The 27179-nt window shown below is 58.5% G+C and overlaps 2 protein-coding genes across 4 annotated transcripts in view; one reads left to right on the top strand and one right to left on the bottom strand.

Annotated features, from left to right (window-relative positions):
• Window positions 1-53: 53 nt before the first annotated feature.
• On the top strand, window positions 54-14686 carry DPYSL4 (dihydropyrimidinase like 4). Of its 2 annotated transcripts, none has more exons than XM_038141033.1 (14): window positions 54-559; window positions 3075-3163; window positions 3440-3624; window positions 4943-5107; window positions 6423-6484; window positions 6578-6658; window positions 8769-8837; window positions 8953-9073; window positions 9691-9847; window positions 10051-10192; window positions 11131-11301; window positions 11972-12151; window positions 13134-13305; window positions 13862-14686. In XM_038141033.1, exons 1-14 carry the CDS (start codon window positions 239-241, stop codon window positions 13951-13953), a joined length of 2007 nt encoding a protein of 668 aa, XP_037996961.1. In that variant the 5' UTR covers window positions 54-238; the 3' UTR covers window positions 13954-14686. The 2 variants fall into 2 exon arrangements, with proteins under 2 accessions (XP_037996961.1, XP_037996962.1); XM_038141034.1 differs by lacking the exon at window positions 54-559 and adding an exon at window positions 1003-1059.
• Window positions 14687-18871: 4185 nt separating this feature from the next.
• The window catches only part of STK32C (serine/threonine kinase 32C), a 79457-nt gene continuing 71149 nt past the window's right edge, over window positions 18872-27179 (bottom strand). Inside the window, exons 5-12 of one of the 2 annotated variants that reach the window (XM_038141312.1) lie at window positions 26822-26859; window positions 26056-26145; window positions 25194-25297; window positions 24987-25103; window positions 23492-23617; window positions 23222-23353; window positions 22510-22577; window positions 18872-21698 (exon numbers count right to left, since the gene is read on the bottom strand). In XM_038141312.1, the coding sequence (XP_037997240.1) occupies window positions 21581-21698; window positions 22510-22577; window positions 23222-23353; window positions 23492-23617; window positions 24987-25103; window positions 25194-25297; window positions 26056-26145; window positions 26822-26859 (793 nt within the window). In that variant the 3' untranslated portion in view covers window positions 18872-21580. Of the gene's footprint in view, window positions 21699-22509; window positions 22578-23221; window positions 23354-23491; window positions 23618-24986; window positions 25104-25193; window positions 25298-26055; window positions 26860-27179 lie in introns of those variants that run through there. The other variant, XM_038141310.1, reaches the window with a different exon arrangement.

The raw sequence follows: 27179 nt of genomic DNA, 5'->3' as shown, positions 1-27179 counted from the left end.
TGCCCGGGAGGGCTCGGGGTGGGGGCGTTCACCGGCTCCCCGCGGCAGCCAACCCCGCGCTGGCTCTGCCGTCGCACTCGCCGGAGATGTCACCTCGCGGTCGTACGCGGGGACGGGCACGGGTGGATGGGCACCGGGCGGGGCGGGGGTCCTCGGGCGGCTCTTAACGCGGCTCTCCTCGCCAGGGCGAGGGCTGCGGGAGCGCGGCGGCAGCGGGGCAGCGCGGGGTGCCGGGCCCATGGCGGGGCGGCAGGAGCAGGCTCTGCCCGCCTGCTTCGCGGGGCTGGGCGCGGGCAGCCCGCGGCCGCGGCAGAAGCGCGGCGGGATGTTCTGCAGCGTGGAGGATGCCTTCGACAACAAGACGCTGAACTTCGCCTCGCTCGCTGCCTCCGGAACGGCGACACCCGTCGGGGGGCACCGCCGCGACACCCAGCCGGGACCGAGCCCCGACGCGGCACCGAGCCCCGACCCCGGCCCGGTCCCCGACCCCGGCCCCGGCCCCGCCGCGGCCGCGCTGCCCCCGAGAGCTCCGGCTGCGCTGCCCGACGGCTGCCGGCAGGTAACGGGACCGCGCCGGGACAGGGGCCGGGGGCGCCTCGGCGAGCCGGCCTGGCCGAGACCCCGGCGGGAGGGCGAGCGGGGACCCGTCCGGCTGTCCCTCCTGCCATCCTGTCCCGTCCCGCCCCGTCCCATCCCGTCCCGTCCCGTCCGGTCCGGTCCCGCGGCGCTGGCTGCGGGAGCGGGCGCCGGGCCCGTCCCCGCGGCGCGGGCTTGCGCAGGGCGCGGTGCGGGGGCGCCGAGCGGCCGCCTTTCCCCGAGGGTCGCGGCTGTGAGCGCCCCGCGCCCCCGGCCCCGCTCGGCCCCGCTCGGCCCCGCGGCACCGGCTGTGTCCGCGGCCGGGCGCGCGGCGGGGCGGGCGGGGGCGCGCACGCAGGCGGGGGCGCGCGGCGGCGGGCGCGGGCACGCGCGCAGCCCCGCACACACGCGGCGGCGGCGGCGGCGGCGGCGGCGGCGGCGGCGATGTCTCAGCCGGGCAGGAAGAGCGGGAGCCGCGGCACGGTGAGGGCTCCCCGCGGGGGCTGCGAGCCGGGCCGGGCCGGGGGGCGCTCCGGCGGCGGGGATGGAGCGGGGCGGGCGGGCTCGCACAGCCGGGGAGCGCCGCGGGCTCCTGCTCCGGGTGAGCGCTCGGCGGTGCCGTTGCCGGCGGTGCCGTTGCCGGTAGTACCGGTGCCGGCGGTGCCGTTGCCGGCGGTGCCGGTGCCGCGGGGCCGAGCCCATGCCCTGTCCGCCCCTCGCAGCCTGCCCGCTCCGCTCCTTTGTTGCGCGGCCCGGCCGGAGCCCGGCGGTCCCGGCGCTTTGTCCCGGGGCCGCCCCGGGGGGACAAAGGCGGGCGGGCTCGCCCCGCTCCCCGTGCCGCCGGGGCCGGAGGTGCGCTCCGGGCGCGCTTTCACCGCGGGATGGGCTCGGCCGTGTGAGAGCGCCTCGCAGCCGTGCTCTGCTCCCCCCGTCAGCGCGGGGTCCCCCCGCGGCTCCCCCGGCCCCGGCCGCGCTGCGTGGGAGGGGATTCCCTCCTCCCCGCGCTTCCCGGCGGGAGCCGGGACAAATCCCTCGATTGCCATGCCTTGTGTTTTGTTTTTTCTCCTCTTGCTGGCTCGTGGCAGAACTCCCTCGGGAGAAGCCCGGTGGGTGCGGGAGCCGGGGACCAGCCGCGTTCCTGGGCTGCGGGAGCGGAGCCTGGCTGGGGGGCGCCGCCGCCGGGTGGGCAGGGGGTGAGGATGAGGGTGAGGACAGAGTGAGGGAGGATGAGGGTGAGGATGGAGTGAGGACGGCCATGGGGTGAGGATGAGGGTGAGGACAGAGTGAGGATGGGCATGGGGTGAGGATGAGAGTGAGGATGGGGATGGAGTAAGGATGGGAATGGGGTAAGGATGAGGATGAGGACAGAATGAGGGTGAGGATGAGGACGGAGTGAGGATGGGGATGGGGTGAGGATGAGGATGAGGACGGAGTGAGGGTGAGGATGAGGGTGAGGACGGAGTGAGGGTGAGGATCAGGGCGAGGACGGAGTGAGGATGGGCTTGGGGTGAGGATGAGGGTGAGGACGGAGTGAGGATGGGGATGGGGTGAGGATGGGCATGGGGTGAGGATGAGAGCGAGGATGGGGTGAGGATGGAGATGGGGTGAGGATGGGCCCCAAAAGGCAAGGGGCCATCAGGCTCTCCCGTGGGGCAGCAACACTGAGGCTTCTTTTGATTGATGTTGCGGGACAAGGGGAAACAATAAAGACAATAAATCCTTGACTGTTACAAAAAAAAAAAAAAAAAAGTAATGCAGTTCTTTAGTTTTCCTTTTACATGCCAGCGATGCTCTTTTAGAGAAGCCCCAAAATGTTTCCAGGCAGTTTTGCCTCCGGACCGGCTCTTTGTGGTGCAGCATCTCCAGGCTGTGCTGCCACGTGCTCAGGCGTCCCTCGGCTGGTTTTGTGCCCAGGCCGTGCTCTTTGTGTTGCCCATTTCAGCACTGGAAATAATTTTTCCAGCAACACCAGAGAGCAGGAAAGGAATCCTCTGAAATTAGGCTGCAGCTCCACGCAGACGTCAGTGCTGCTGCTTCCTAAATTTTCTAGTTAAAGATTCTGGGTGAAGATTCCGCAAATCTGAAAAGTGTGCCAGTGTCTGGCTTTGAAGTGAGGCAAGTCCTCGAGGCTTTATCTGCCTCTGCCGAGACTGGAAACGAATGAATGGCAATAAATTACCAGGTTAATGAGATGCACTGAGAAGCCTGTAGCCGGAGCTGAGGCAGGAGCTGAGGCAGGAACACGGCTCAGCCCTTGGGCTGCCGGGCTCAGCCATGCACCCCGGGCTCCTGCCACCCTTCAGAGAGCTGGGCTCCTCCAAATGACGATTCCATATGGTTCCCCTTGCAAATGTACTTGTAGAATAGTGTGGATAGTCACTGCTCTTGAGTGATTGCAGGGAAAATACTAAACCTAGATTTACTTAAAGCTTGGAATGAGTAGAGTGGAATCCAAACAAAAAAATCTTTAAAAAACTGTGGATTTTTTTCCCCATTAGAGTGACCACATTCTAATCAAAGGAGGAAAGATTGTCAACGATGATCAGTCATTTTATGCAGACGTTTATGTGGAGGATGGCTTAATAAAGTAAGTTAAAAATTTATATTTGCTAACCTAATTTTCTAGAATGATACAGTGCCATGGGATTTGAACAGAGTTCCTTCCCATCCGTTTTTCTTGAAAATCTTTTAGAAAAATAAAGGCAGCGTTTTGGAGTGGTGTCAGGAAAGAGCTACACTGGCGTAGCTGCAGCTGGAAAGACTTGCAAAGCACTGGCAGCCTGGGGAGGAGCAACGCAGGTTGTTTTGGCACCCTGACTCAAAGGGGTTGCCAGTTAAGAGGAGATGCTGATTTCCTTTGCAGACAAATCGGAGAGCACCTGGTCATTCCCGGCGGCACCAGGACCATCGACGCCCACGGGCAGCTGGTGATGCCGGGGGGCATCGACGTGCACACGCGGCTGCAGGCGCCCGTCATGGGCATGAGCTCGGCCGACGGCTTCTCGCAGGGCACCAAGGCAGCGCTGGCAGGAGGCACCACCATGATCAGTAAGGGGGAGCCCATCCCAGCAGGCTGCTGCTTCCCAGCAGGGCAGCCAGGCCTGGAGTCGCCGCGGGGATGTTTGTTTGCCTTCGTGGCACAGGAATATCACTTTCTGCTGGACAAACCCGAACACCGCAGAGCTGGTTGAACTGTTGTGTGCTGTGCAGAACCTCTTTCCCTCGCTGCACAGGGATATTAAAAATATCTGTCTGCTCCTGCCTCACCTCATCAGAGGGCAAGACAGAAAAACACCTTAAACGCATTTTAATATGTTTTTAACAGCTCTGCAAGTGTGGGGCATTTTTGAGTTTCCCAGCTTTAAGCAGAGGCTCCGTTTTTGTGTTAATGTAAAATACTTTTGCTCTCTGCTCTGTTCCTGTTCCATTCCCAAGAACCCCTGCAGTGTGTGACCGCAGGACCAGTCTCAGCAGCCCTGGCACAGCTCCCCAGCGAGCCCCCGGCCAGTGCTGCAGGGAACGGAGCAGAGCTGAGGGCAGCGAGGGGCAGTGGGGGCTGCCCCAGAGCACAATCCCCACCAGCACTCCCGTGCTGTGCTGGCTGAGCAACACGACAGAGCCATCCCTGGCGTTTGCCTGTTGCACTTGTATCAGTCAGGCTGGGACACCCGTCCCCCCTGGTCCCCCAGCAGCGCTGTAGTGAGCTGGAGATCTGTCCATCTGTCCCCCTGGTCCCCCAGCAGCGCTGTAGTGAGCTGTGTGGCCAGGGCACAGTGGCCGGCGTGTCCCGTGCTGTGTCCCATGCCTGATGTGTGTGTCCCGTGCCATGTCCCGTGCCACGTCCCGTGCCTGACATGCATGTCCCGTGCCATGTCCCGTGCCGTGTCCCGTGCCGTGTCCCATGCCTGACGCACGTGTCCTGTGCCGTGTCCTGTGCCGTGTCCCATGCTGTGTCCCCTGCTGTGTCCCATGCTGTGTCCCATGCCGTGTCCCGTGCCATGTCCCGTGCCTGATGCGCGTGTCCCGTGCCGTGTCCCGTGCCGTGTCCCGTGCCATGTCCCATGCCATGTCCTGTGCTGTGTCCCGTGCCTGACGCGCGTGTCCCGTGCCGTGTCCCCTGCCGTGTCCCGTGCCGTGTCCCGTGCGTGACGCGCGTGTCCCGTGCTGTGTCCTGTGCCGTGTCCCGTGCCGTGTCCCATGCCGTGTCCCATGCCGTGTCCCGTGCGTGACGCGCGTGTCCCGTGCCGTGTCCCGTGCCGTGTCCCGTGCGTGACGCGCGTGTCCCGTGCTGTGTCCTGTGCGTGACACACGTGTCCTGTGCCGTGTCCCGTGCCGTGTCCCGTGCGTGACACGCGTGTCCCCGCAGTTGACCACGTGTGCCCGGACGCGGGGAGCAGCCTGGTGGCCGCCTACGAGCAGTGGCGCGGCCGCGCCGACAGCCAGGCCTGCTGCGACTACGGCCTGAGCGTGGACATCCCGCGCTGGCACGAGAGCCTGAGGGAGGAGCTGGAGGCCCTGGTCAAGGACAAGGGTAAGGGCAGGGGGACCCGCGGGGCCGGGGGCGCTGCAGGGTCCTGGGGCAGTGCCCTGCTGTCCCCGGCACCCCGCGCCGCGGGGACACGCCGCGCTCCTGCCCCTGGAGCTGGGACCTCGCCGTCCTTGGCCGTCCAGGAGAGAGCTGTGGACGGGGACACGGGCACCAAGCTCCTGCCACGACACCTGGGTCTGCGCCCTGACCTTTGGGCAGCAGCAGCCTGGTCGTGGAAAGGGATTTTGGAAGATAAAGGAGTTGGGTTGGCCGCGCTGACGTGGGCTGCCAGATGTACAGAAAAAACATTTAAAGAAAATCCTCTGGGACGGGGCTTAGAGAAGGGAGCTCAGCTGTGAGCATTCCGTGGTGGTTCATTGTGCCTGTTACCCCTGTGCATCCCGAGGTGAGGTGTCCGTGGGACATGGCTGGCTGGGAAGCAGGAAAGTAGACCACGCGGCAGGGATTCATGCATCCATTAATACCTACTGCCTGTTTGGAGCTACACTTTCCTTCAGATATGCTAATGCAGAGCTAAATGTCTTCAGTGTAATTTGTAGTCTTGCAAGCAAGGGTTTAATTGGCCAATTACCATAGAAATTCGCAGTGAATTTCCTATTAAAATGCAGAGTGGCTGAAGTAATGGAGCTGTTCCTTGGAACACAGATGAAATACAGCTGTAATTTGATCATGGCTTGGTATTGCTTATTGCCTCTATCCATGTAAAATACAGCAGCAGTTCATAGAATCATGGAATGGTTTGGATTGGAAAGCACCTGATCCCACTCCCTGCCGTGGCAGGGACACCTCCCACTGTCCCAATGTCCAGCCTGGCCTGGGGCACTGCCAGGGATCCAGGGGCAGCCCCAGCTGTCCACCCTCACAGAGAACAATTCCCAATCTCCCATCCATCCCTGCCCTCTGGCAGTGGAAGCCATTCCCTGTGTGCTGTCCCTCCATCCTCATCCCAAATTTGAGAATAAGCCACAGACTGAAGGCACCACTGGAGGAAAACCAGCGTGGGAGTGAGGCAGCTGAGAGTGCATTCAGAGCCACACAGAGTGTCCCCAACCCCAAACATGGACCACAAGGGGTTTCATTTTTTGGTTCAAGTGCACCATAAAGTAGGGGTTTATTGTATTTCACAACTCCCAAGCTTTGGGGTCAGTGGGGACATTTCCCACACCAGCCCTTGGCTTTGCTTTGCTCCCAGTGTAACCCTCACCAGCACAACCCCCTGGCCCAACCACCCCAGCCCAGCCCACAGCAGGGCGGTGACAAAGGCACAGAGCCACACGTGTCGTTTCCTTTTTTCAAGGTGTGAACTCCTTCCTGGTGTTCATGGCTTACAAGGACAAGCTGCAGTGCACTGATGGCCAGGTAGGACACCAGAACACAGGGAGAGCCACAGCCTGGCCCTGAGCCAGGCGGGTGGTGGCGGGGCTGACCCGGGCACCCGCCGTGTCTCGGCAGATGTACGAGATCTTCTGCACCATTCGGGACCTGGGGGCCATCGCCCAAGTGCACGCCGAGAACGGAGACATCATCGAGGAGGTACCGTGGTGGCGTGCGCCGGGACCCCGGGCTGACCAGGGCGCTGGGGAGGAGAGCACCTGGCCCTGGCCCTGCTCCTGCCCCTGTCCCTGTCCCTGCCCCTGTCGCTGTCCCTGTCCCAGACCCTGTCCCTGCTCCTGTCCCTGCCCCTGCCCTGCCCCTGCTCCTGTCCCTGCCCCTGCCCCTGCCCTGCTCCTGCCCCTGCCCCTGCCCCTGCCCCTGCCCCTGCCCCTGCCCCTGCCCCTGCCCCTGCCCCTGCTCCCTGTCCCTGTCCCTGCCCCTGCTCCCTGTCCCTGTCCCTGCCCCTGCCCCTGCTCCTGCCCCTGCTCCTGCTCCCTGTCCCTGCTCCTGCCCCTGCCCTGCCCCTGCCCCTGCCCTGCTCCTACCCCTGCCTTGCTCCTGCCCCTGCCCCTGCCCCTGCTCCTGCTCCTACCCCTGTCCCTGCCCCTGCCCTGCCCCTGCTCCTGCCCCTGCTCCTGCTGCTCCTACTGCCCCTGCCCCTGCCCCTGCCCCTGCTCCTGCTCCTGCTCCTGCTCCTGCTCCTGCTCCTGCTCCTGCTCCTGCCCCTGTCCCTGCATCCCTGCTCCTACTCCTGTCCCTGTCCCTGCTCCTGCCCCTGCTCCTGTCCCTGTCCCTGTCCCTGCCCCTGCCCCTGCTCCTGCCCCTGCCCCTGCTCCTGTCCCTGTCCCTGCCCCTGTCCCTGTCCCTGTCCCTGCCCGGGGAGCTGGAGCCCCAAAGCCTTGGAGGAACAGGACCCTGTGTGGCAGTGTGTGCAGGCAGAGGAGTGTGCAGGAGCATCAGGGTGTCCTGTGGAACCCTCAGTGTCCTCGTGGATCTTCACATGCGGGTGCTTGGCTTCCCTAAAAGCGCTTTGGGGGTTCCTAAGGGATGACTGACTGCCTGAAGTGATGCTTTATCCCGTTATCTGTTGTGTTTAGGGGTTTGGATTACTTGAAAAAATCAGGAGGTTTGAGGCTTTTACAGTGATGTCTGTGACACTGGCAGTATTTAACTCCACCTTCAGCACTTGGGAGTTCCTTGGCACCGCAGCCTCTGCTCGTGGGCCTTATTTTTCCTTTTCACCTGTAGAAAAGGCAGTCTTGGCTCCAGCCTCAGCCAGATACACAAGGTGGAGTCAGACTGGCAGTTCCTCAGCTCACGGTCACGCCAGCGTTCAGTCTGGTGTGGGAGGAAGGCTGAACTGAAAGCCAGATCCAATCCTTCAAATGGGTTTATTTGAACAAACAGGATAAAGGCTAATTCCCACCTCCTGGGGTTTTGTGTTCCTCAGCTGGCTGTGGAGCCAGGCAGCTCATAGCTGCAGCAGCGTGTCTGTAAGCTGCCAGCGTGGTGACACTTGAGCCCTGGGGACAAACTTGGGGGAGATCTGTGACGAGAATACAGACAAATAGGCACGCTCTAAGAGCAGGGTCCCTTAAAGCATCCTGTGGGATCTGCTCCGTGGAGTTGGATTACATCCCTGCCTGGGTGCCAGCTGCCTGGGAGGTCCCATGAGACAGAGCAGCAGAGGGACAGGGTGAGGTGTGTGCTGGACATCTGCGTTCAGACGCCACGGCGGTGACCTGGGACATCCCAGAGCTCATCTCAGCGTCTGTCACCGCGGGTTCCCTTTCCTCTGTGCCACGTGGCGAGCTGCAAAGGGACAGGAATGTCTGGGAGAGGTGGCACTTGCTGCACCCCAATGGCAGTCTCACACCCCTGTGCCCATGCCTCCTGCTCCAGGGGCTCCTGAGCAGCTCCAGCAGGCTCACGAGGTGGGTCCCTCTCCCTTTGCTGTAGCTGGGGCAGCCCGGCTGTGAGTCTCCTCCAGAACTGTGGGTTTGAGGGGTGGGAAGGTCCAGAGGTGCTGCTGGGACACAGCAGCTCCCATGCAGGAGCATTTCTGCAGCACAGGACAGGTCTCTGGGAGGTGGCCCCATGGTGAGTGGGGTGTCCCAGGGGAGTGTCCCATGACCCGCCTGCTCGGGTGGGTTTGTGGCTTGCCCCCTGCCCTCGGGTGGCTCTGGACAAGGTGTGCTGTGTCCCACGGTGCTCCAGCGGGCTGTGCCCATCACTGACTGCTCTGTCCTTCCTCCTCCTCGCCCCCCAGGAGCAGAAGAGGCTGCTGGAGCTGGGGATTACGGGCCCGGAGGGACACGTCCTCAGCCGCCCCGAGGAGGTAACGCCACCAGCCCTCGTGCCAAGCCCCAGGCCCGCCCTGCAGAGGGGCTGGGACACCTGTGTCACGGGACACCGCGTCGTGGGACACCCGTGTCGTGTTCTTGTGCCCGCAGGTGGAGGCAGAGGCCGTGTTCCGTGCCATCACCATCGCCAGGCAGGCCAACTGCCCCCTCTACGTCACCAAGGTCATGAGCAGGGGGGCTGCAGACGTCCTGGCTCAGGCCAAGAGGAAAGGTAACTCTGGCCTGCACAGCCAGCCAGGAACCTCTAAATCCCGCCAGGAATCTCATTCTGTGAGGCCTGATAGGTCCTTGTCTCCCGAGCTCCCCCACACTCTGAGGGCGCTGAGGCTCGTGCTGGTTTCCATGGTAGGCTGTGCCAGAGCTAATTGCTTGGAGCTGGGAAGATGGGATGTGTTGGAAGCTGTGACACTTCCATCTAGGCAGACACAGCTGAGAAACGGGGCATATTCCGCTTGTGATTGTTTGGTGTGAACTGAATGAAAAACAGATGTGGAGCAAGCTCCAGATTGTGGCTGGGGGTGGAGTGGGAAGGGCTGGGATCAGCCCTGTGGGGAGCAGGGAGGAAGGGGGAGCACAGTCACCGCTTCCCCCGGCCCGGTGGCTGCCAGACAGACACGGGCTTGGTTTAAAGAAGGCACGACAGCTCGTAGCAATGTGTGCCTGGCGTGAGGAGAGGACAGACAGGTCCAGAGCTTGCTTTGACAGCATCTCCCAGTCAGCTGGGATAATCTAAAGGATTAGCGGGACCGTGTGCTGGCAGTGCTGAGCGAGTGAAACTGTCGTGTGTGGTTGTGGCGGTGCTGCCCCTGACAGCCCCTCGCTCCGCAGGCACCGTGGTGTTCGGGGAGCCCATCACGGCCAGCCTGGGCACCGACGGCTCCCACTACTGGAGCAAAAACTGGGCCAAAGCTGCCGCCTTCGTCACGTCGCCCCCCATCAGCCCCGACCCCAGCACGCCCGAGCACCTCAGCACTCTGCTGTCCAGGTGGGTCCGTGTCACACCTGGGCACACCTGCCCGCTCTGCATCCCGCCCACGCCCACCCCATGGACACAGCACCAGCATCGCCTGTGGGGCCCGAAGCCACAAGCCTCTGGTGCCCCCGGGGTCTGCCCAGCAAGGGGGGGCTTTGCCGGGCTGGGGGTGCCATCAGTGCCCCCCTCCCCGACCCCGCCTGTCCTTCCCCCAGCGGGGACCTGCAGGTGACGGGCAGCGCCCACTGCACCTTCACCACTGCGCAGAAGGCCGTGGGCAAGGACAACTTCACCCTCATCCCCGAGGGCACCAACGGCATCGAGGAGAGGATGTCCATCGTCTGGGAGAAGTGCGTGGTACGTGCTGCGGGGGAGCTGGACGGGAGCACACGTGAGCTGTGCCTGGGCTCCGGGCTGTCACAGCCTCGGTAGTGCAGACAGCCAGAGCGGTGACACTGTCTAGACACTGCTGCAGCTTCAGAGAGCTGCTGACGAGACTGAGACACACAAATGCTTCACGGTGTCTTCAAAGGCTGCTGTGTAGGGACCAGCCTCTGCTCTCGCTCAGTCACCAGGGAGTCTCTGCAGCACTTTCTCCCAGGGTGATGCGGTGTTCCTGTCCCCTCGTGCTCACAGAGGCCTGGGGAGGTGCATGGGGAGGGTGTCTCTCCCGTGGGGCATGGCCGTGGCCACGCTTCCAGCTGCCAGGTCACCCCAGTCTCCGAGTGCCCTCTGTCTGCCTGGGGCTGTGATCCGAGGGTGGGATCTGTGTCCCTGTGCACAGCTCCCTGCCAGCAGCGTCCCTGCGTATGGGGGGCTCTGTCCTGCATCCCGCAGAGCAGATGTCCCTGTGCACACTGCAGGAGCTTCGGAGTCAAACCACCCTGAAGCCTCTCTTAGATGGGCTTTGTTCAAAGAGAAATAGAACTTGTCTTAAGATGATGAGTGAAGATGGTGAAGAAATAGCACTGATTAGGCTCAGGTCCAGTCCTTCTTCACTGTGCTGTCCTTACCCCTCTTCAGTGATCTGAGATGCCAGGAGCCAGCCACTGAAGGTCTTGTTTTTCAGAGACTTCAGCCTTTGGAGTCCAAGGAAAATAAAACCTGTGTCTGATATCCTTTATCCCACAGGGACAAGGCTCATCCTCACATTCCCCTCGCCCGTAACCACAGCTCTGTGTCAGAGCAGCCCCTCGCCCCACACGGGCACAGGGGTGGGGGACAGCCCAGGTCTGGCCATGGGGAGGGAGCGTGCCCACAGCCCATCAACACGTGGCGTGTTTCCTCCTCCCCAGGTCCCCGGCAAGATGGATGAGAACGATTTTGTGGCGGTGACCAGCACCAACGCTGCCAAGATCTTCAACTGCTACCCCAGGAAGGGGCGCGTGGCTGTGGGCGCCGACGCAGACCTGGTGCTCTGGAACCCCAAGGCGACGAAAATCATCTCAGCAAAAACCCACCACCTGGTAAAATGTCTTTTAAATCATTTTCTGGGGCTGGTTTTACAGTCAGAAGAGATCTGGAAAGCAATGCATGTCCTTATCTAGATCAGATCATTCAGCAGGGGAGGGTGGCTAAACTGATGAAGGACCTTGCATTTGCTTTTAAAAATAGTAGGAAAATATCCTTTTATTGCTGTGAAGGGTGGGACTGGTACTGAGTGACCACTCCAAGACAGCTGGCATCTGGTAAGGAAATCTTAAGGTCAGTGTATTTGCTGTTGACTTGAAAAATGTAGGTGCTGGACTGAAGTATTGAACTATTGCTGAACTGCAATGTGTATTAGTTACAATTTAATATGTATTAAGCTATTGCTATAGTTTAATATATAATGGTATTAATCTTACTACAATACAAAATTTGAATATTCCATAAAGAATATATAAATAATATAATAACATAAATATAATTTGATAAAAGTATTAAACTATTGTTGTAGTTTAATATGATTGGTTTTAAGGTTTATTTTCTCCATTCCAGTTTGCTTCCCACTGGAATCTTGTTATTTGAAATACAGGGGGGTTAGTGCACCGTCTGACTGATGGTGCACGAGGAGCAGTGTGCAAAAATGGGGGGCATTGCTGACCTTCTCTTAAAATCCTGCAGGCACTGAGTATCAGGGTTTGCTTTTTCCAGAACGTGGAGTACAACATATTTGAAGGCACCGAGTGCCACGGGGTCCCAACCGTGGTCATAAGTCAGGGAAGAGTTGTCCTTGAAGACGGAAATCTGTGTGTCACCCAGGGCTCAGGTCGCTTCATCCCTAGGAAGACATTCCCCGACTTTGTTTATAAACGGATAAAGGCAAGAAACAGGGTAAGGAGAGTTTTATTTGCCATAATCCCGTGTTTTGATCACAATCTCTCTGGTGCAGCGTACTGGGGCTGCTGGGATGGCAAACCTGCAGCAGCAGCAGGAATAATATCAATGCTATTTCCTTCTGTGCGTTGTCACGTAACTGCCCGGCACCTCAGTCAAGAATTCTTAGTATTAGAGCTAATAATGACAGTTTGATTAGCCTGTTACAATGTTGCAAAGCAAAAATATGACTTCTAGCAAGAGAGTATTCTTGGTTTGTATTGATGTAGAGGGAGGAATTCCTCTCCTAGCTGTGCTAGAGAAGTTTCTGTTGCTGTATTCCCTGCTCTGCAGCCTTTGGAGCGCAAGGGATGTGCCTCCCGTGGGTACTGGAATACAGTCAGATAAATCCTCCTGTGTGCTGGCACAGCTGTTTAAGGAGACACAAAGACATGCAAATATGTAAAGAGCTTCTTAACAGCTCTGTCCTCCTTCCCTTTTCTATGTGCTGTTGCAGACACTGTAATTCTGCATCCTACACAAAGGCAGAGCAGGAATCAGTAACCCAAATTACCTGCAGAGGCAGGAGCCCCGACCCTGGTGTGCCTCAGGGTGTTTGGGGTGCCTGGAGGGCAGGATGGGGGTGTGCCAGCTCCCTGCAGGGTGGGAACGGGACCCAGAGAAGGTGTAGGTGCCCCATCCCTGGAGGTGTCCAAGGCCAGGTGGAAAGTCCTTTCAAGGCCATCAATTCCAATCATTCTCCCAGCGCTGCCCAGGCCACCACTGCCCCGTGTCCCCAAGTGCCACATCCACACGGTTTTGAAATCCCTCCAGGGATGGGGACTGCAGCTCTGCCCCGGGCAGCAGTGCCAGGGCTGGGCAGCCCTTTCCCTGGAGAAACGTCCCCGTGTCCCGCCTGAATCTCCCTGGCCTCGCCGGAGGCGTTGCCCCTGGCCCGTGGCCCGTTCCCAGCCGCGGCTGACCCTGTGCTCCCCCGCAGCTGGCCGAGGTGCACGGCGTGCCCCGGGGGATGTACGACGGGCCGGTGCACGAGGTGCCGGCGAGCGTCAAGGCCGTGGCGCCCGGCCCCGGCTCGCGCGGGGCGCCCTGCGCCGGCAAGGCCGCGGCGCCGCCCGTGCGCAACCTGCACCAGTCCGGCTTCAGCCTGTCCGGTACGTGGGGCCCCGCGGGGAGGGCTGGGCGGGAGCAGGCCCCGGCCATGGACGCTGCAGTTTTGTCCTGTGGCTGCAGCCAAGGGACCAAGTGCAGCACAGAGAGCTCTGGAATGTTCTGCAGTGTTTATGTCGATGCACGAAGCCTGGTGGGGGCTCTGTTCCCCGGAGCCAGAGCAGGCAGTGATTCAGCGCTGTTTGTTCTGCAGAAAGCTGCCCAGCAGCTGTCGGGAGCTTGGAGAGCCAACGCTCTGCCCTAAAACCACTTCCATAATGGTTTTTTAGCTGGTTGGATCACATGGGTCCCATATTGCTTGACAAATGTTACCAGTCCCCGCATTTTATTATATACGGAATTTATTTCTAGGAAAGCCACTTATAAATCTTCCAGAAAGAAACAATGAAAAATTAAGTTCAGGCAAATGTAGCCATTCCAAACTGTGCCATGCTCGTAGAGTGTCCAAAACTACGTATGATGAAATTATTAGTATTTCCTGAGGAAATGCTTTATGCTTGTGGCATTTAAGCAGTGGGACTGCTCTCTGCTCTCCCCCAGGGTCCCAGGCAGACGACCACATTGCCCGGCGCACGGCACAGAAGATCATGGCCCCGCCGGGCGGCAGGTCCAACATCACCTCGCTGTCCTGACGCTGTCCCCGCGCCCGGGACGGGCCGGTGGCCTCTCCCGAGCTCGTCGGCTGCGCCGGCCCTTCCCTCGTAGGTAGAAAGTAGAGTGACCCCCGAGGCAGCGCTCCCCGTTGGCTTCTGTGCCCTGCTCCTTCGCTAGCTGCTAGGAAAGCCCTTCCCTGTGCATGCGGGGCAGCCGCGCCCCGGCGGGCCGCGTGGACATGAAGGCACATCCCGGCTGGATCACGCTCTTTCCCAGCAGCATCCACTGCCCGCTCTCTTCAAAGGACTTCCAACAGATGAGCACCTCTGTGGTTTCCAGTCAGAGCCCTCCGCCCCGGCCGAGCCCCCAGAGCCTCCCCCAGCCCGTGTGTCCCTCGGCGGTCACGGCTCAGGGGCGAGTGCGGCCCCCTGCCCTGGGGCAGAGGGGTACTGGCCCTCCAGGACCCGGCCATGCCCTGGGCTGCTGTCCTTGTGCCAGCCTTGTTTTTTAAAGATCATTTATACGGTTTTTCAAGAACTGAGTGTGAGTCCAATAGCCAATACCAGGGCTCGTTTGGAGGCCAGGTGCATGCAACACACTTTTTTATGAAGATTATTCTAGCCCAGTTCTTACATTCAAAGGTGTGTTCACAGAGTGAACCTCTGGCTGCAGAGCCATGCATGTACCTCCAGGAATGGCTTTCTGTTCCTGTCTGCTCCTTGCTTGGAATAAACTTGGTTGGAAACCACGGAATGGTGGAAGTGGTTGGTCCACCCGAGTCCATTCTGTTGCTTTCTTCCTCTGAGTTTTTCTGGGTGAGGCTGGCACCACCCCACCGTGGCGTGCGGGTTGCTGCGCTCCCCTGGGAGGGGAGAGGCTGGTGATGGCAGCGTGGGCAGGGTGCCACCCTTCTCCTCAGCCGTGCTCGGGGCCGTGCAGCCTCCTGCCCCTGGTTTGCGTGTGAACCCACAGCTGCAGGAGCGGGGCTGGCTGCCCCTCGCCGGCTCCCGTGCTGGTGAGACACCATGGCATGGCCATGAGACGCTGACTTGCCTCGGGCACTGCCAGGCTTGGGTGTCCAGCTCTGTCTGAGCAGGCACCAGAAAGGGAGCAGGCCTTGTGGTGGCACAAGCAGGGATCTGATTTGTGGGTGGGGGCTGGAACCACACATATGGCAGCTCCAGATACATGAATCCATGAAAATGTAACCATTTTAAACCAGGGAGGAGTTCAGTTTTTTGCTGAGGTTTTTTTTTTTGTTTTTTTTATTATCTGATATGACCTACATTTCACAGCTGAATGCTGCAGTAATTTCTGTTGTGTTCAGCACATGGGAATGTATTTGTTTGGATGCTTTATATTTTAATTTTTTAATTTAATTATTTTCATTTGTTGATTTTCTGATTTTACCTGAAATTGAACAAAGGCAATTAACATCTAGTGGAAGGTGTCCCTGCCATGGCAGGGGGTGCAAGGAGATGAGCTTTAGGGTCCCTTCCAGAACAAACTATCTATGATTCTATGACTTCTTTTCATCCTGAATAGAGCTTAAATTACAGCAGTGGGAAATCCATAAGAAAGATAGAAGCCACAGTGTGATGGCAGCAACCTCCCCATCACCCCAACATCCATGGGGTGACAGGGACACCCCAGCACCCCAAGCTTGTAAACACTTGGCAAAGGAAGTTCTGAGGTCCCTGTGCTGCAAATGTCCCTTTTCCCACAGCTGGGCCAGTGAGGACACAGCAGAGTCGCTGCTCCCTCTCCCCCATCACCCAGTGTAGGTCCCTCCACGCTCTGTGGCAGCCCAAGGCTCAAGCCCAGCCCAGCCAGCCGTTCCCTTAGGGAGGAGGGAGCGTTTGCATTTATTCCCTCTGTCAGGGAGCTGTCAGAGCCAGCACAGCTGCCCCACGCTCCTCCCCGTGCAGGGATCAGAGCCAGCAGCATCTCTGCAGCTCTCGCGGTGCCAGGAGAGGCTGATGGAGCCAGAGCCCGCAGGAAACACCCCCCCGTGGCACCCACACCGCGTCTGGCCCTAATTCCTTTGGACAGCTTTCCTGCAGGCTCTGGGTCAGGGACAGCATGGAGTCTCCGTGCCCTTGACTGACAGCACAGCCCTGGCTCCGCAGCGCCGCGGCCGCCAGAGAGGAGCCCCGGGTCCCCAGCTTGTGCCTGGTGTGGGGATGGACCCCCAATTCCTGCAGGATAGCAGTGCTCCTCGGGGATGGACCCCCAAATCCCTGAGGATAACAGTGCTCCTCAGGGATGGACCCCCAATTCCCTGAGGATAACAGTGCTCCTCAGGGATGGACCCCCAATTCCCTCAGGATAACAGTGCTCCTCAGGGATGGACCCCCAATTCCCTGAGGATAACAGTGCTCCTCAGGGATGGACCCCCAATTCCCTCAGGATAACAGTGCTCCTCAGGGATGGACCCCCAATTCCTGCAGGACAGCAGTGCTCCTCAGGGATGGACCCCCAGTTCCCTGAGGACAGCAGTGCTCCTCAGGGATGGACCCCCAATTCCTGCAGGACAGCAGTGCTCCTCAGGGATGGACCCCCAGTTCCCTGAGGATAACAGTGCTCCTCAGGGATGGACCCCCAATTCCTGCAGGACAGCAGTGCTCCTCAGGGATGGACCCCCAATTCCCTCAGGATAACAGTGCTCCTCAGGGATGGACCCCCAATTCCTGCAGGACAGCAGTGCTCCTCAGGGATGGACCCCCAATTCCTGCAGGACAGCAGTGCTCCTCAGGGATGGACCCCCAATTCCCTCAGGATAACAGTGCTCCTCAGGGATGGACCCCCAATTCCTGCAGGACAGCAGTGCTCCTCAGGGATGGACCCCCAGTTCCCTGAGGATAACAGTGCTCCTCAGGGAGCAAATGAGCTGTCGGGCAGGCTCTGAACTATCCCTGGTTTTCCGTGCTTACTGTGTCTTTGTTTTTGTTTTGCATGGCTTCCCACTGCCACGGGGCAGGGTCAGGCCCTGGCACAGGGTGCCCAGAGCAGCTGTGGCTGCCCCGGCTCCCCGGCAGTGTGTAAACCAGGCTGGACACCCGCTCCAGCCTGGCCTTGGAGCACCCTGGGACACTGGAAGGTGAACAAGCTTTACCGTCCCTTCCCACTCTGGAATTCTGTGGTTCTGTGGTTTCCCTCCCGTCCAGCACCTTGATCAGCAGCAGGATCAATTGCAGCCGGTGAGAAAGACAGAGCTGGTTGATGAGGGTCGTTTGTTCCTGGCCAATTGCAGTTGCCACGGCGTAGGCACAGTGGTGGTGGCACAGGGCTGGCAGCACTGAGCTCTCCTGGCTGCTGTGGGTGTTTCAGTCCCGCAGCTTCCCCTGCCCTGGATTTCAGGGCTGTGTGTGGGGAGCTGCCCTCAGTCTGCGACCCTCACCTTTCCCCCTGCAGTGCACAGCCCGGCTCAGCGGCTGCCCTTGGTCCCTCAGGGACACCCAGGAGTGTGCAGAAGGGACGAGTCCAGGCTCAGCCTTGGATTGTCTCCGCCTGCACTGCTCCTTTGAAGTGAGCAGCAGCTCTGGGAGCAGTGTCTGCACTGCAACCAACGAGCAGCACGTTACAAGCAAGATAAATCATTCCTGCACTGAGGGCGAACAAAGAGGAAAAGCAGAGATCTCCTGACGCTTCCAGAGATGCATTTATTGAGGTTAAGATACAAAATCCGGGGCTGTGCGGGGAAATACCAAACCCCTGTGAGCCATGGCTGCCGTGCCTCCGTGCTGCAGCGAGGCCGGGGTCCTGTCCCATGCCCTGCCCCTCTGCCCCATGCCCTGCCCCTCTGCCCCACCCGGTGCCCCTCTGCCCCATGCCCTGCCCCTCTGCCCCATGCCCTGCCCCTCTGCCCCACCCTGTGCCCCTCTGCCCCATGCCCTGCCCCTCTGCCCCATGCCCTGCCCCTCTGCCTCACCCTGTGCCACTCTGCCCCACCCGGTGCCCCCAGCACGGGTGGCAGCAGGGCTGGAGTGGGCACAGCTGTCCCAGGCCAGTGGCTGTGCCTGGCACTCTCGTCCTCACCAAGATCCCAACCCAGCATGGGCAGTGCCGGCAGCCCCAGGGCGAGCAGGGACAGCCTCAGAACACAAAGCACAGAATACAAACCCTGGTACAGCCTCAGAACACAAACCCTGGAACAGCCTCTGAACAGAACACAAACCCTGGTACAGCCTCTGCACAGAACACAAACCCTGGTACAGCCTCTGAATAGAACACAGACCCTGGTACAGCCTCCCCATGGAACACAAACCCTGGCACAACCTCTGAATAGAACACAAACCCTAGCACAACCTCAGAACACAAAACACAGAACACAAACCCTGGTACAGTCTCTGCACAGAACACAAACCCTGGAACAGCCTCTGAACAGAACACAAACCCTGGTACAGCCTCAGAACACAAAACACAAACCCTGGTACAGCCTCCCCATGGAACACAGACCCTGGTACAGCCTCTCTACAGAACACAAACCCTGGTACAGCCTCCCCATGGAAGACAAACCCTGGTACAGGCTCTGAACAGAACACAAACCCTGGTACAGGCTCTGAACACAAAATACAGAACACAAACCCTGGTACAGTCTCTGTACAGAACACAAACCCTGGAACAGGCTCTGAACAGAACACAAACCCTGGTACAGGCTCTGAACACAACACAAACCCTGGTACCGTCTCCCCATGGAACACAGACCCTGGTACAGCCTCCCCATGGAACACAAAACCTGGCTGGCACCGAGAGGGGCACACAGGAACCCCTGGGGCCAGCTGTTCCCCTTCCTGGGCCAGTTTCTGAGGAGGTGGTCCCACAGCTCCCCTCCCACCCAGCTCTGTGCTAGCTGGCCCTGTCCCACCTGCCCAGGTGCAGCTGGGTTCCAGAACTCCAGCGCTTGGATGCTTCCCTGCCTTTGTCCATCGATACCCTGGAAATGACACCAAATCCTTGGCAGTGTTAAAAATACACATTTATTACTCCACGTGTGCAATGGCTTCCGACGGTATCAGCAAAAACACAACCTTGTCATAACTTAAATACTCTGTGAGGTGGTAAAATTGTCATGCAAGAAAATTACAGGAATGTATGAACATAAAATACAAAGATATATTTACATATATCTGCACTGAAATAATTTTTAAAAATACCCTCCCAAGGCAGCAGGATTTCAGTCCAGGGTCAAGTCCATTTAAGTAGTATTTTTGTTATTATTTTATTACTCTTAGACTGTTTTTGGCAAGCTCTGGAGTAAAAGAGAATTGGCAACAGAAGGAACATCAGGACCTGACCTGCCATTTGTCTTATGCTCAAAATTCCCAGTGAAGGCTGTGGAATTCAATGCAAACACTTAAAAATATGCAACTTTGCAAAACTTTGTAACACAACAGAGATAAGAAACCAATCTCATGGCAAGTGATTATAGGAGAATAATTTATAGGTGCTGTAGACTTTTCACAGCAGATAATGGCACACACTGTATAAATCTGTCATACAAAAAAATACAGGTATTTAAATATTTATGTACAGAAGATTCCTGTGTTCTGGCTGTAGTGGAGGTGCAGCCCAGAGCTGTTAGTGACACCTTCCAGGCTGGGACGTGGGACCAGGGCTCTGTCACGCCTTCACTGTGAGGTTTGCTCAGCAGCAGCAGCCAGGGCTCAGCCAGAACAGCGGCACCAACACGGGCACCACACCCACCCTGTGTCCCCACGCCCAGCCCAGCCTGTGCCAGTGGCCAGGGACAGGGGACAGCCAGGGGAGTGGCACAGGGAGGAGAGAGGATCAGACCCCCAGGACTGCACTGAGGATGGGGTGAGCCGGACATGGGACACCCTGGCAGGAGCCACAAAGATGTGCAGGGCCAACAGGACTGAGCTGGGCTCAGCTGGCACTGGCTCATCACAGGGACACAGCAATGGGGACACAAGAGGGGCCCCGAGTGGGGCACGGGGGGGCAGGGGGCCCCAGAGCACTGAAACCCTGCACAGGGGCTCTGACAATAACGCTGAGCTGTTGGCACTCTTGTTTCTGTCACTTATCCCCTTTCCAATTGCTCTTTTTGTGCCGTTTCTACTCCAGGGACTGAGTGCAAACAGGTGACAGTGAAACCTTGTCCCCTGTGGGCTCTGGTGAGGTGATGCCCAAATATTATTTACGACCACAACCAAGCACTTCAGTGTGTCCACGGTGCCTGTGCCACCCAGCACAGTGACCCCTCAGCTCTGTGTCCTGGTGCTGTTCTCAGGGAGTCAGCTTCAACAGCGTCCCCAGCACATGCCAGGAGATGCACTGCTGGATTCCAGGGGTGCAAAAACCCCTCTGCAGCAGGCTCAACAACTAACTCAGTGAAGGCCCCTGCAGCAGGAAAGGCAACACCCACAGCTGGAGCAAGGGAAGATTTCCCGTCTTAATAAGAAGTTAAGACAGGTATTGGCAAATTATATACAGTACTTGTACTTTACACTGAAAATAAAGTAAATCAAAGGGTGAAATACAATATTCCTGTCTTTCATAACCAAGCAGCCTTGCAAGGCCACCCACTCTGCCTCCAGCAAAACCTCAGCCTGTGATAAACTGTGTTCCTCTGAACCTGGGCATGTGGAGCCAGAGCCTCCAACCCATCCCACAGCTCCTCACTGCCTGCAGCAGCCATGTCAAGGAAGAAAACATTTCAAATGCATTCTGCATCTCAAAAACATATTGAACCAATACCCAGCCCCTGAAGAATCCATGGAGTGCTCAAAAAAAAACATTTATTTGCCTTGAATCTGAAGGAACTGACAGGTGACGCAAGGACAAGGAGGCGCCTGGGACATCCTTGTGCTGCAGGACCCAAGGAGCTGGAGGCTCCCAGGAGTGGTGCCAGAGGGCCCTGGGGCTGCTCTGGTGTGTGCAGGGACTGTCCATCCCCAGAGCAGCAGCTGTGAACAGGGAGTGCCAAAGTCAAGCTCTCACCACCTCTTTGGCCTTCCTCCCTGCTCTGTGTCTCCCTGCTCCGTGTCTTCAAGGACATGGCTTTGTTCCCTGTCCTCTCACTGCATTAAAAACATGTGGATCAGCAACCTGACATTAAAACAGAAAGAATAAATAAGTTGATCTCCTCCCCTGACAAGTTGCATAGGCCGTATCTCCCCCCGACAGGCAGCCATGGTGGCGATCCAGCTGGCCATCCATGGCCCGGGGCAGTCCTGTGGGAACTCTGGCTTGCTCCAGCCCTCCATGGAAGCTGGGCTGGTGATCCATGGCCCAAGGCAGTCCTGTGGGAACTCTGGCTTGCTCCAGCCCTCCATGGAAGCTGGGCTGGTGATCCATGGCCCGGGGCAGTCCTGTGGGAACTCTGGCTTGCTCCAGCCCTCCATGGAAGCTGGGCTGGTGATCCATGGCCCAAGGCAGTCCTGTGGGAACTCTGGCCTGCTCCAGGTCTCAAGGGGAGCCAGGCTGGCCATCCATGGCCCAAGGCAGTCCTGTGGGAACTCTGGCCTGCTCCAGCTCTCAAGGGGAGCCAGGCTGGCCATCCATGGCCCAAGGCAGTCCTGTGGGAACTCTGGCCTGCTCCAGCTCTCAAGGGGAGCTGCCGGTGCTGTCCGGCGGCAGCGGGGCGGGCTCGGGTGCTCAGCACACCTGAGGGCAGGTGAGGGCGGGCGGCCTGGCCCCGGCCTAGCTGCTGCCCGAGGAGCACACGGAGCTGCACATGTGCAGGGGCTCGGCCTCGGCCTCCTCGGCGGTCTCTGAGGCGGACACGGACTCGCTCGGCTGCTCATGGCTCTTCTTTAGCCTGTGGGAGTGGAGGAACAGGAGTTACAGAGCTGTCCCCCAAGCAAACACCCCAGCAGCGGGAGGGGCAGGGGGTCTGGGCCCCCGTGCCCACTCCCTGCTCGAGAGGTGCCTGCGACAGAGCCGCAGAGAACGAGGAGTCCTCCCAGAGCTCACCGACGGGTCATGACAGAGCCCAGCGTATCAGCCAACCACTCCAAACTGCTCTGAAATGCCCCAAAACAGCCTGTGAGGCTTCAGCCCCCCCAGACCTTGGCCATGAGTACCCACAGCATGGCCAGGCACCTGCCAAGCCCTCCTCCACAGAGCCTGCCTCGTGCTGTGCTAATGGACCACACAGCCCAACCCTGGGGAAGCAGTGGCTTTAATCCAGCCCATTCACTGCCTGCTTATACCCACCAGGGACTTTCCAACCTGAATGATCCTATGAATCTATTCTATGTGTTAAAGATCTCCACAATCATTGAGTGCAACCTTCCTCGCCTTCATTTCCCAAAACATCATCTGCTAAAAGCAGGTTGGGTGAGCAGGTGCCACGGGAGAACAGAGGCAGTGTCCCAACAATGTTAAACCCCAGAAGTCTCTCTACACTTTATTTTATTTAACGGCTGTTAATAATCCTTGATCTTGCCTCCCTTTGTGGCTAGAGCCATTTTTCATGCACAGGCAGACCTGAGCTGCTCTGCTGACACCAGTCACCCGGTGCAAAGCCGGCAGCAAGGTGCTCCTGGCTGTCAGGCACTGGCCATGATTCCTAAGGGAAGTCAGAAAAAGGAGTATTTTTCCCTAAAAAAAACACCCCACACACTCACTTCTCTCTGTTGAAGATGACGAAGTCCTGCTGGATAGCTTCAAGGCATTCCTGGAGATAGTCATTTTCCTATTGAAGAAAAACAAAACATGCATAAGCAGCCCCATTTGCATCTCATTGCTGCCTGCAGCCCCCGTACTCCCAGCTGTGTGCAGGAGCCTCCAGCTGTGGGCAGGAGCCCCCAGCCCCCTGATCCTCAGCCCAACAGCTGGAGGCAGCAGGGCTGGCTGCCGTGGGGCTTTCACCAGGGGCTGGTGCCATCCACAGCAGCAGTTTTCCATAAAACACAGATCACACCATTCCTGACAGAAACACAACACGCTTCTCCCCGTATCCCATATTTTGGGAGTGCTGTCAGCCCAAAGGAAGCTCAGGCAGCGTGGGGAGAGCCCAGCACACAGCCCACGTGTGGGAGTCCCTGCCGAGGCACACGGGGAGCTGCTGCCTTGTGCCCAGCCTGGGGCTGTGCGGGGACACAGCCTGAACACACCGGGCTGCCCACACCTCTGCTGCTCATCCCAGTTCCCAAAGGACCCGCTACTGGGGAAGTTTGGTCAAACTCCCATAAGAAGACCTGTGGTTGTTGAAATGGCTCCAATGGGCAAATGTTTTCATCAAAATAAACCCGTGGCTCCTGCAGTGTGGCACTAACAGCTGCAACACCCGCCCAGATCCAACCTGTCCCAGCTGCGTGTTACCCAGGGAGCACATACAGACTGGGAGCTGTCCTTGCTGTTATCCCTTGACTTGTTCTTTGCGAGCCTCTTCTTCTTCTTGTGCAGGGGCCGTGACTCCAGAATCATCTCCTCCAGCTCGAAGGTGGGGTCGCAGTGCAGGCGGCCCTTCTGCCGGGACACACGGCAGCACCCGGGTCAGGCGCAGCAGGCACCCAGGAACCTCCTCCCCCCCAGAAACGCTCTGCCCTCACGGTGGCTCCTGCGGCCTGAGGAGCAGCCCCTGCTCGGGACGGGGACCCTACTCACGTTGGGGACGAAGGCTGGCTCCACGCGCTTCTCGCTCACGTCGCTCCACACCACGCCCGAGAGCTGAGCCGAGGCCTGGATGTGCGCCAGGCAGGAGAAGCGATGCTCGGGGTTCACTGTCAGCAGCTGGGGAGGGAAAAGCACTGCTGGTACAGCACTGCAGACAAGAGCTTCCTGCCAGGGGAGCGAGGCAAGGCAGCCAGCAACAGCCTGCCCGGGCCAGGGAGCCTTTCTGCTGGGGGAAATGGAGAGCTTACTGCAGGAGAAACACCTGAGAACAGGTTCTGCAGGCACCCCAGCGCTCGGGGGGGACACGGGGGTCCCCTCCCGGCTGAGGCGGCTGCTGGCACTCGCCTGGTGAGGGGCTGGATTGCCTGGCAGCCCGGCTGCCCAGCAGATGGCAATGCGAACCCGCCGAACGCGCCTGACAGCCTCTGCCAGCAGCTCCTCATTAAACTGAATCTAATTATGCAAATTGCCCACCCAACATTAACTCATGTCAGAGGCACTCATTTGCTGCCGGCACCGGCCGCATCTTTCCTGCAACACACTCACCAGCTACTTTTCAGGGTTCTCAAGCAAGCCAGAGCTAAACCAGCTGCCCCAACACATCCCAGCTCTCTCCAGCAGCAGCCCGAGGAAAGCAGCAGAGCATTCCACAGAGCTGGAACCCCCAGCAGCTCTCACAACCCTGTCAGACCCTTCAGCCCCAAAGAACAAGCGAGAGGGAGCAGCCAGTGCTGCAGTGCAGCTGCACCTCAGCTGCCATCCCAGCCAGAGGCGCTGCCTTTACAGGTGACGGTGACCATGGAGAGGATGGCATGCTGGAAGGCACAATTCCAGCCCAGCTGGGCTCTGACTCTCACACAAAACCAGCCTTTTGGCTGCCCTTGCTATCAAACATCATGCATCTTATTACAGGGATGATAAACACACAGCACATATAATTAATCACAGGGTCCCAGACTGGACTCGGCTGGAAGCTCACCCAGTGCCACCCCTGCCACGGCAGGGACACCTCCCACTGTCCCAGCTGCTCCAGCCCCAGTGTCCAGCCTGGCCTGGGGCACTGCCAGGGATCCAGGGGCAGCCCCAGCTGCTCTGGGCACCCTGTGCCAGGGCTGCCCACCCTGCCAGGGAGCAATTCCCAATTCCCAATCTCCCATCCAGCCCTGCCCTCTGGCACTGGCAGCCATTCCCTGTGTGCTGTCCCTCCATCCTTGTCCCCAGTCCCACTCCAGCTTCTCCTGGAGCCTGTTTAGGCACTCCCACAAGGTCTCCCTGGAGCTTCTCTTCTCAAGGCTTAGCATCCCTAACTTTCCAGCCTGTCTTTTGTAAATTACTATAATTACTCCTATTATTCGTTGTTTATTGATACGCTGATAATTGTCCAGCTCGTCCTGCCTGCACAGTAGCTGCCATCCAACCCAAACCCACCCCAGAAGGACAATTCACCCAGCACTTGCTCCAGCTCCACCCCAGAAGGGCCATTCACCTTCCGCAGCAGGGCCACCATCTCCTTGGACCAGGCTGAGGAGTACTGGACGCTGACGGTGCTGAAGAGCTGCACCAGGGACTCCACGGGGTTGTTGGAGTGGATGTCGTACGGCCTCTGGGGACAAGAGCACAAGGGTGAGGAGTGCCCTGTCCCTCTGGGCCAGCCAGAGCACACGGTCTGAGGGCCGGGACAGCGGAGCCCTACCCAGCCCCGCAGCAGCTCGTAGGCCATGATTCCCAGAGACCACCAGTCCACCTCGAAGGAATAGCCCGTCCCGCCGCTCAGGAAGGAATGGAAGATCTCCGGGGCTGAGCAGAAAGGCATAACACACAGCAGGTTATTTGTTGTTCTCTGCTCCAGCAGGTCGTGTCAGTCCGTGCACAGCGCTCAGGGTGATTTTCCTGCCCCGGGGGAGGCTGTGCGAGGCAGCAGCCGTGTGCCTGCCCTCACTGGGAGCTGGGATGGCAGCCACCTGCAGGGACAGCCCTCCCAACACAGGACAGCACAACCGTGGGGTCCCGGGAGACACCGAGCGCAAGGCTGGAGCCAGGGAGGGACGGGGAGCGCAGGAGGAGGAGGCTGGATGGGATGAGCGGGGCAGGGCAGGATGGAGGGGACAGGACAGGATGGAATGCAGAGGGCAGGACAGGACAGGATGGGATGGGGTGACAGGACAGGATGGGATGGGGGGCAGGACAGGATGGGATGGGGGGACAGGACAGGATGGGATGGCATGGGGTGACAGGACAGGACGGGATGGGATGGGGTGACAGGACGGGATGGGATGGGGTGACAGGACGGGATGGGATGGGATGGGGTGACAGGACGGGATGGGATGGGGTGACAGGACGGGATGGGATGGGATGGGGTGACATGCCAGCCCCGATGCCTCCCCACTGGGAGTTCACCTTCTCAAACAATCGGGCTCTGCTGAATGACTTGCACACGAGCACCAATGTCCCAAATAACTGGAGGGCCCTGGCTGGGGCAGCATGTGCTGAGCACGCAGAACGTGACACAGGCACGAGAGAAGAGATTGTCTCTTACCCATGGGATTGTCTCTTACCCATGTATGGCTTTGTCCCAGCCAATGCTGTCGCTCTTTCACCGTCCCTAATGATGGTTGCAATATTAAAATCTGTTAAATGGGCATGACCTTAAATAAAGACACATTTTAAGAAGGAATTAATGGCAGTGCAGTGGCAATGCAGAGTCAGAACACATTTGTTTCATAAGCTTCTGCCCTCAGGGTAGCACAGACACGGGCAGGTCAGGGTCAGATCCATGGCATGGCCGTGGGAGATCCCAAAGGCTTCCCAGGATTTGGGCTGGCCAGGCGATTAAAGGGTAGGGAGCTTTGGGTTTTGATTTTAAATCACACTTGGAGCTAGCCAGTAACCCCCAGCAGCTTCAGCACTGGCCAAATTGCTCTAGCCAGAAGCTACAGGAGTGAAAAAGACACCAGGGAAACACTGTCATAGAACCACAGAGTGCTTGGGTTGGAAAGGACTTAAAGATCCTCTCGTTCCAAGCTCCTGCCATGGAGCTTCCACGAGGCATGGCTGTTCCAAGCCACTGAAGCCATTGAACTGCAGTGAGTCTGAATTCCCAGGGCTGAAGTCAGGCTGACCACAGCACGCTGGACAGGCCAGCTGGGTGCCCCTCCCCACAGTAAAAAGCACAGGGATGTTCAGGCAAACATGATCCAATAAAAGCAGAGCAGCTTTTTCCATCATTTCCCCAGGTAAAAGGATGCCCAGCAGCCAGGACTATAAGGAATCTGTGCCTGGAATGAATGAGCGAGCAAACGAAGAGGAGCAGAGTGATCCTACCTTGTTCATCGAGGAGGATGTTGTCTGGTTTCACATCTCTGGGAAAAGAAGGAAGATTACAGCACATGGAATCTCAGTCAGACCAGGGATGAGACTCAATGACAAAAATCCCGCAATTGTTTATCTATCAAAAATTAGGAATAAACTAAACAAAAATATTCTAACATGAGGCAAGCCCCTTTATGATGGGCTAGAAACAAGCATTTCCTGGGCAACTTGGTGGCAAACTGGAAGCATTAGACTTGTTCAGGAAGGAAAGGAAATTCCCAAGGAAAAGGAATAACAATACTGGGGATATTTGTGTGAAGCCCAGGATGGCTTTAGCGCCTGCCCTGAAGTGTTCAGCCCCCAGTGAAGC

Source organism: Motacilla alba, chromosome 6, assembly GCF_015832195.1.
Source record: "Motacilla alba alba isolate MOTALB_02 chromosome 6, Motacilla_alba_V1.0_pri, whole genome shotgun sequence".
Taxonomy (NCBI): Eukaryota; Metazoa; Chordata; class Aves; order Passeriformes; family Motacillidae; genus Motacilla; species Motacilla alba.
Note: the sequence above shows the minus strand (reverse complement) of the source record. Positions and strands in the feature narration are given on the sequence as shown.

Coding starts and splice junctions, on each gene's coding strand:
- DPYSL4 (XM_038141033.1), top strand. CDS start 239: ATGGCGGGGCGGCAGGAGCAGGCTCTGCCCGCCTGCTTCGCGGGGCTG. Junction 3,625..4,942: donor AGGAGGCACCACCATGATCA/GTAAGGGGGAGC, acceptor GTGTCCCCGCAG/TTGACCACGTGTGCCCGGAC. Junction 8,838..8,952: donor TCCTCAGCCGCCCCGAGGAG/GTAACGCCACCA, acceptor TTGTGCCCGCAG/GTGGAGGCAGAGGCCGTGTT.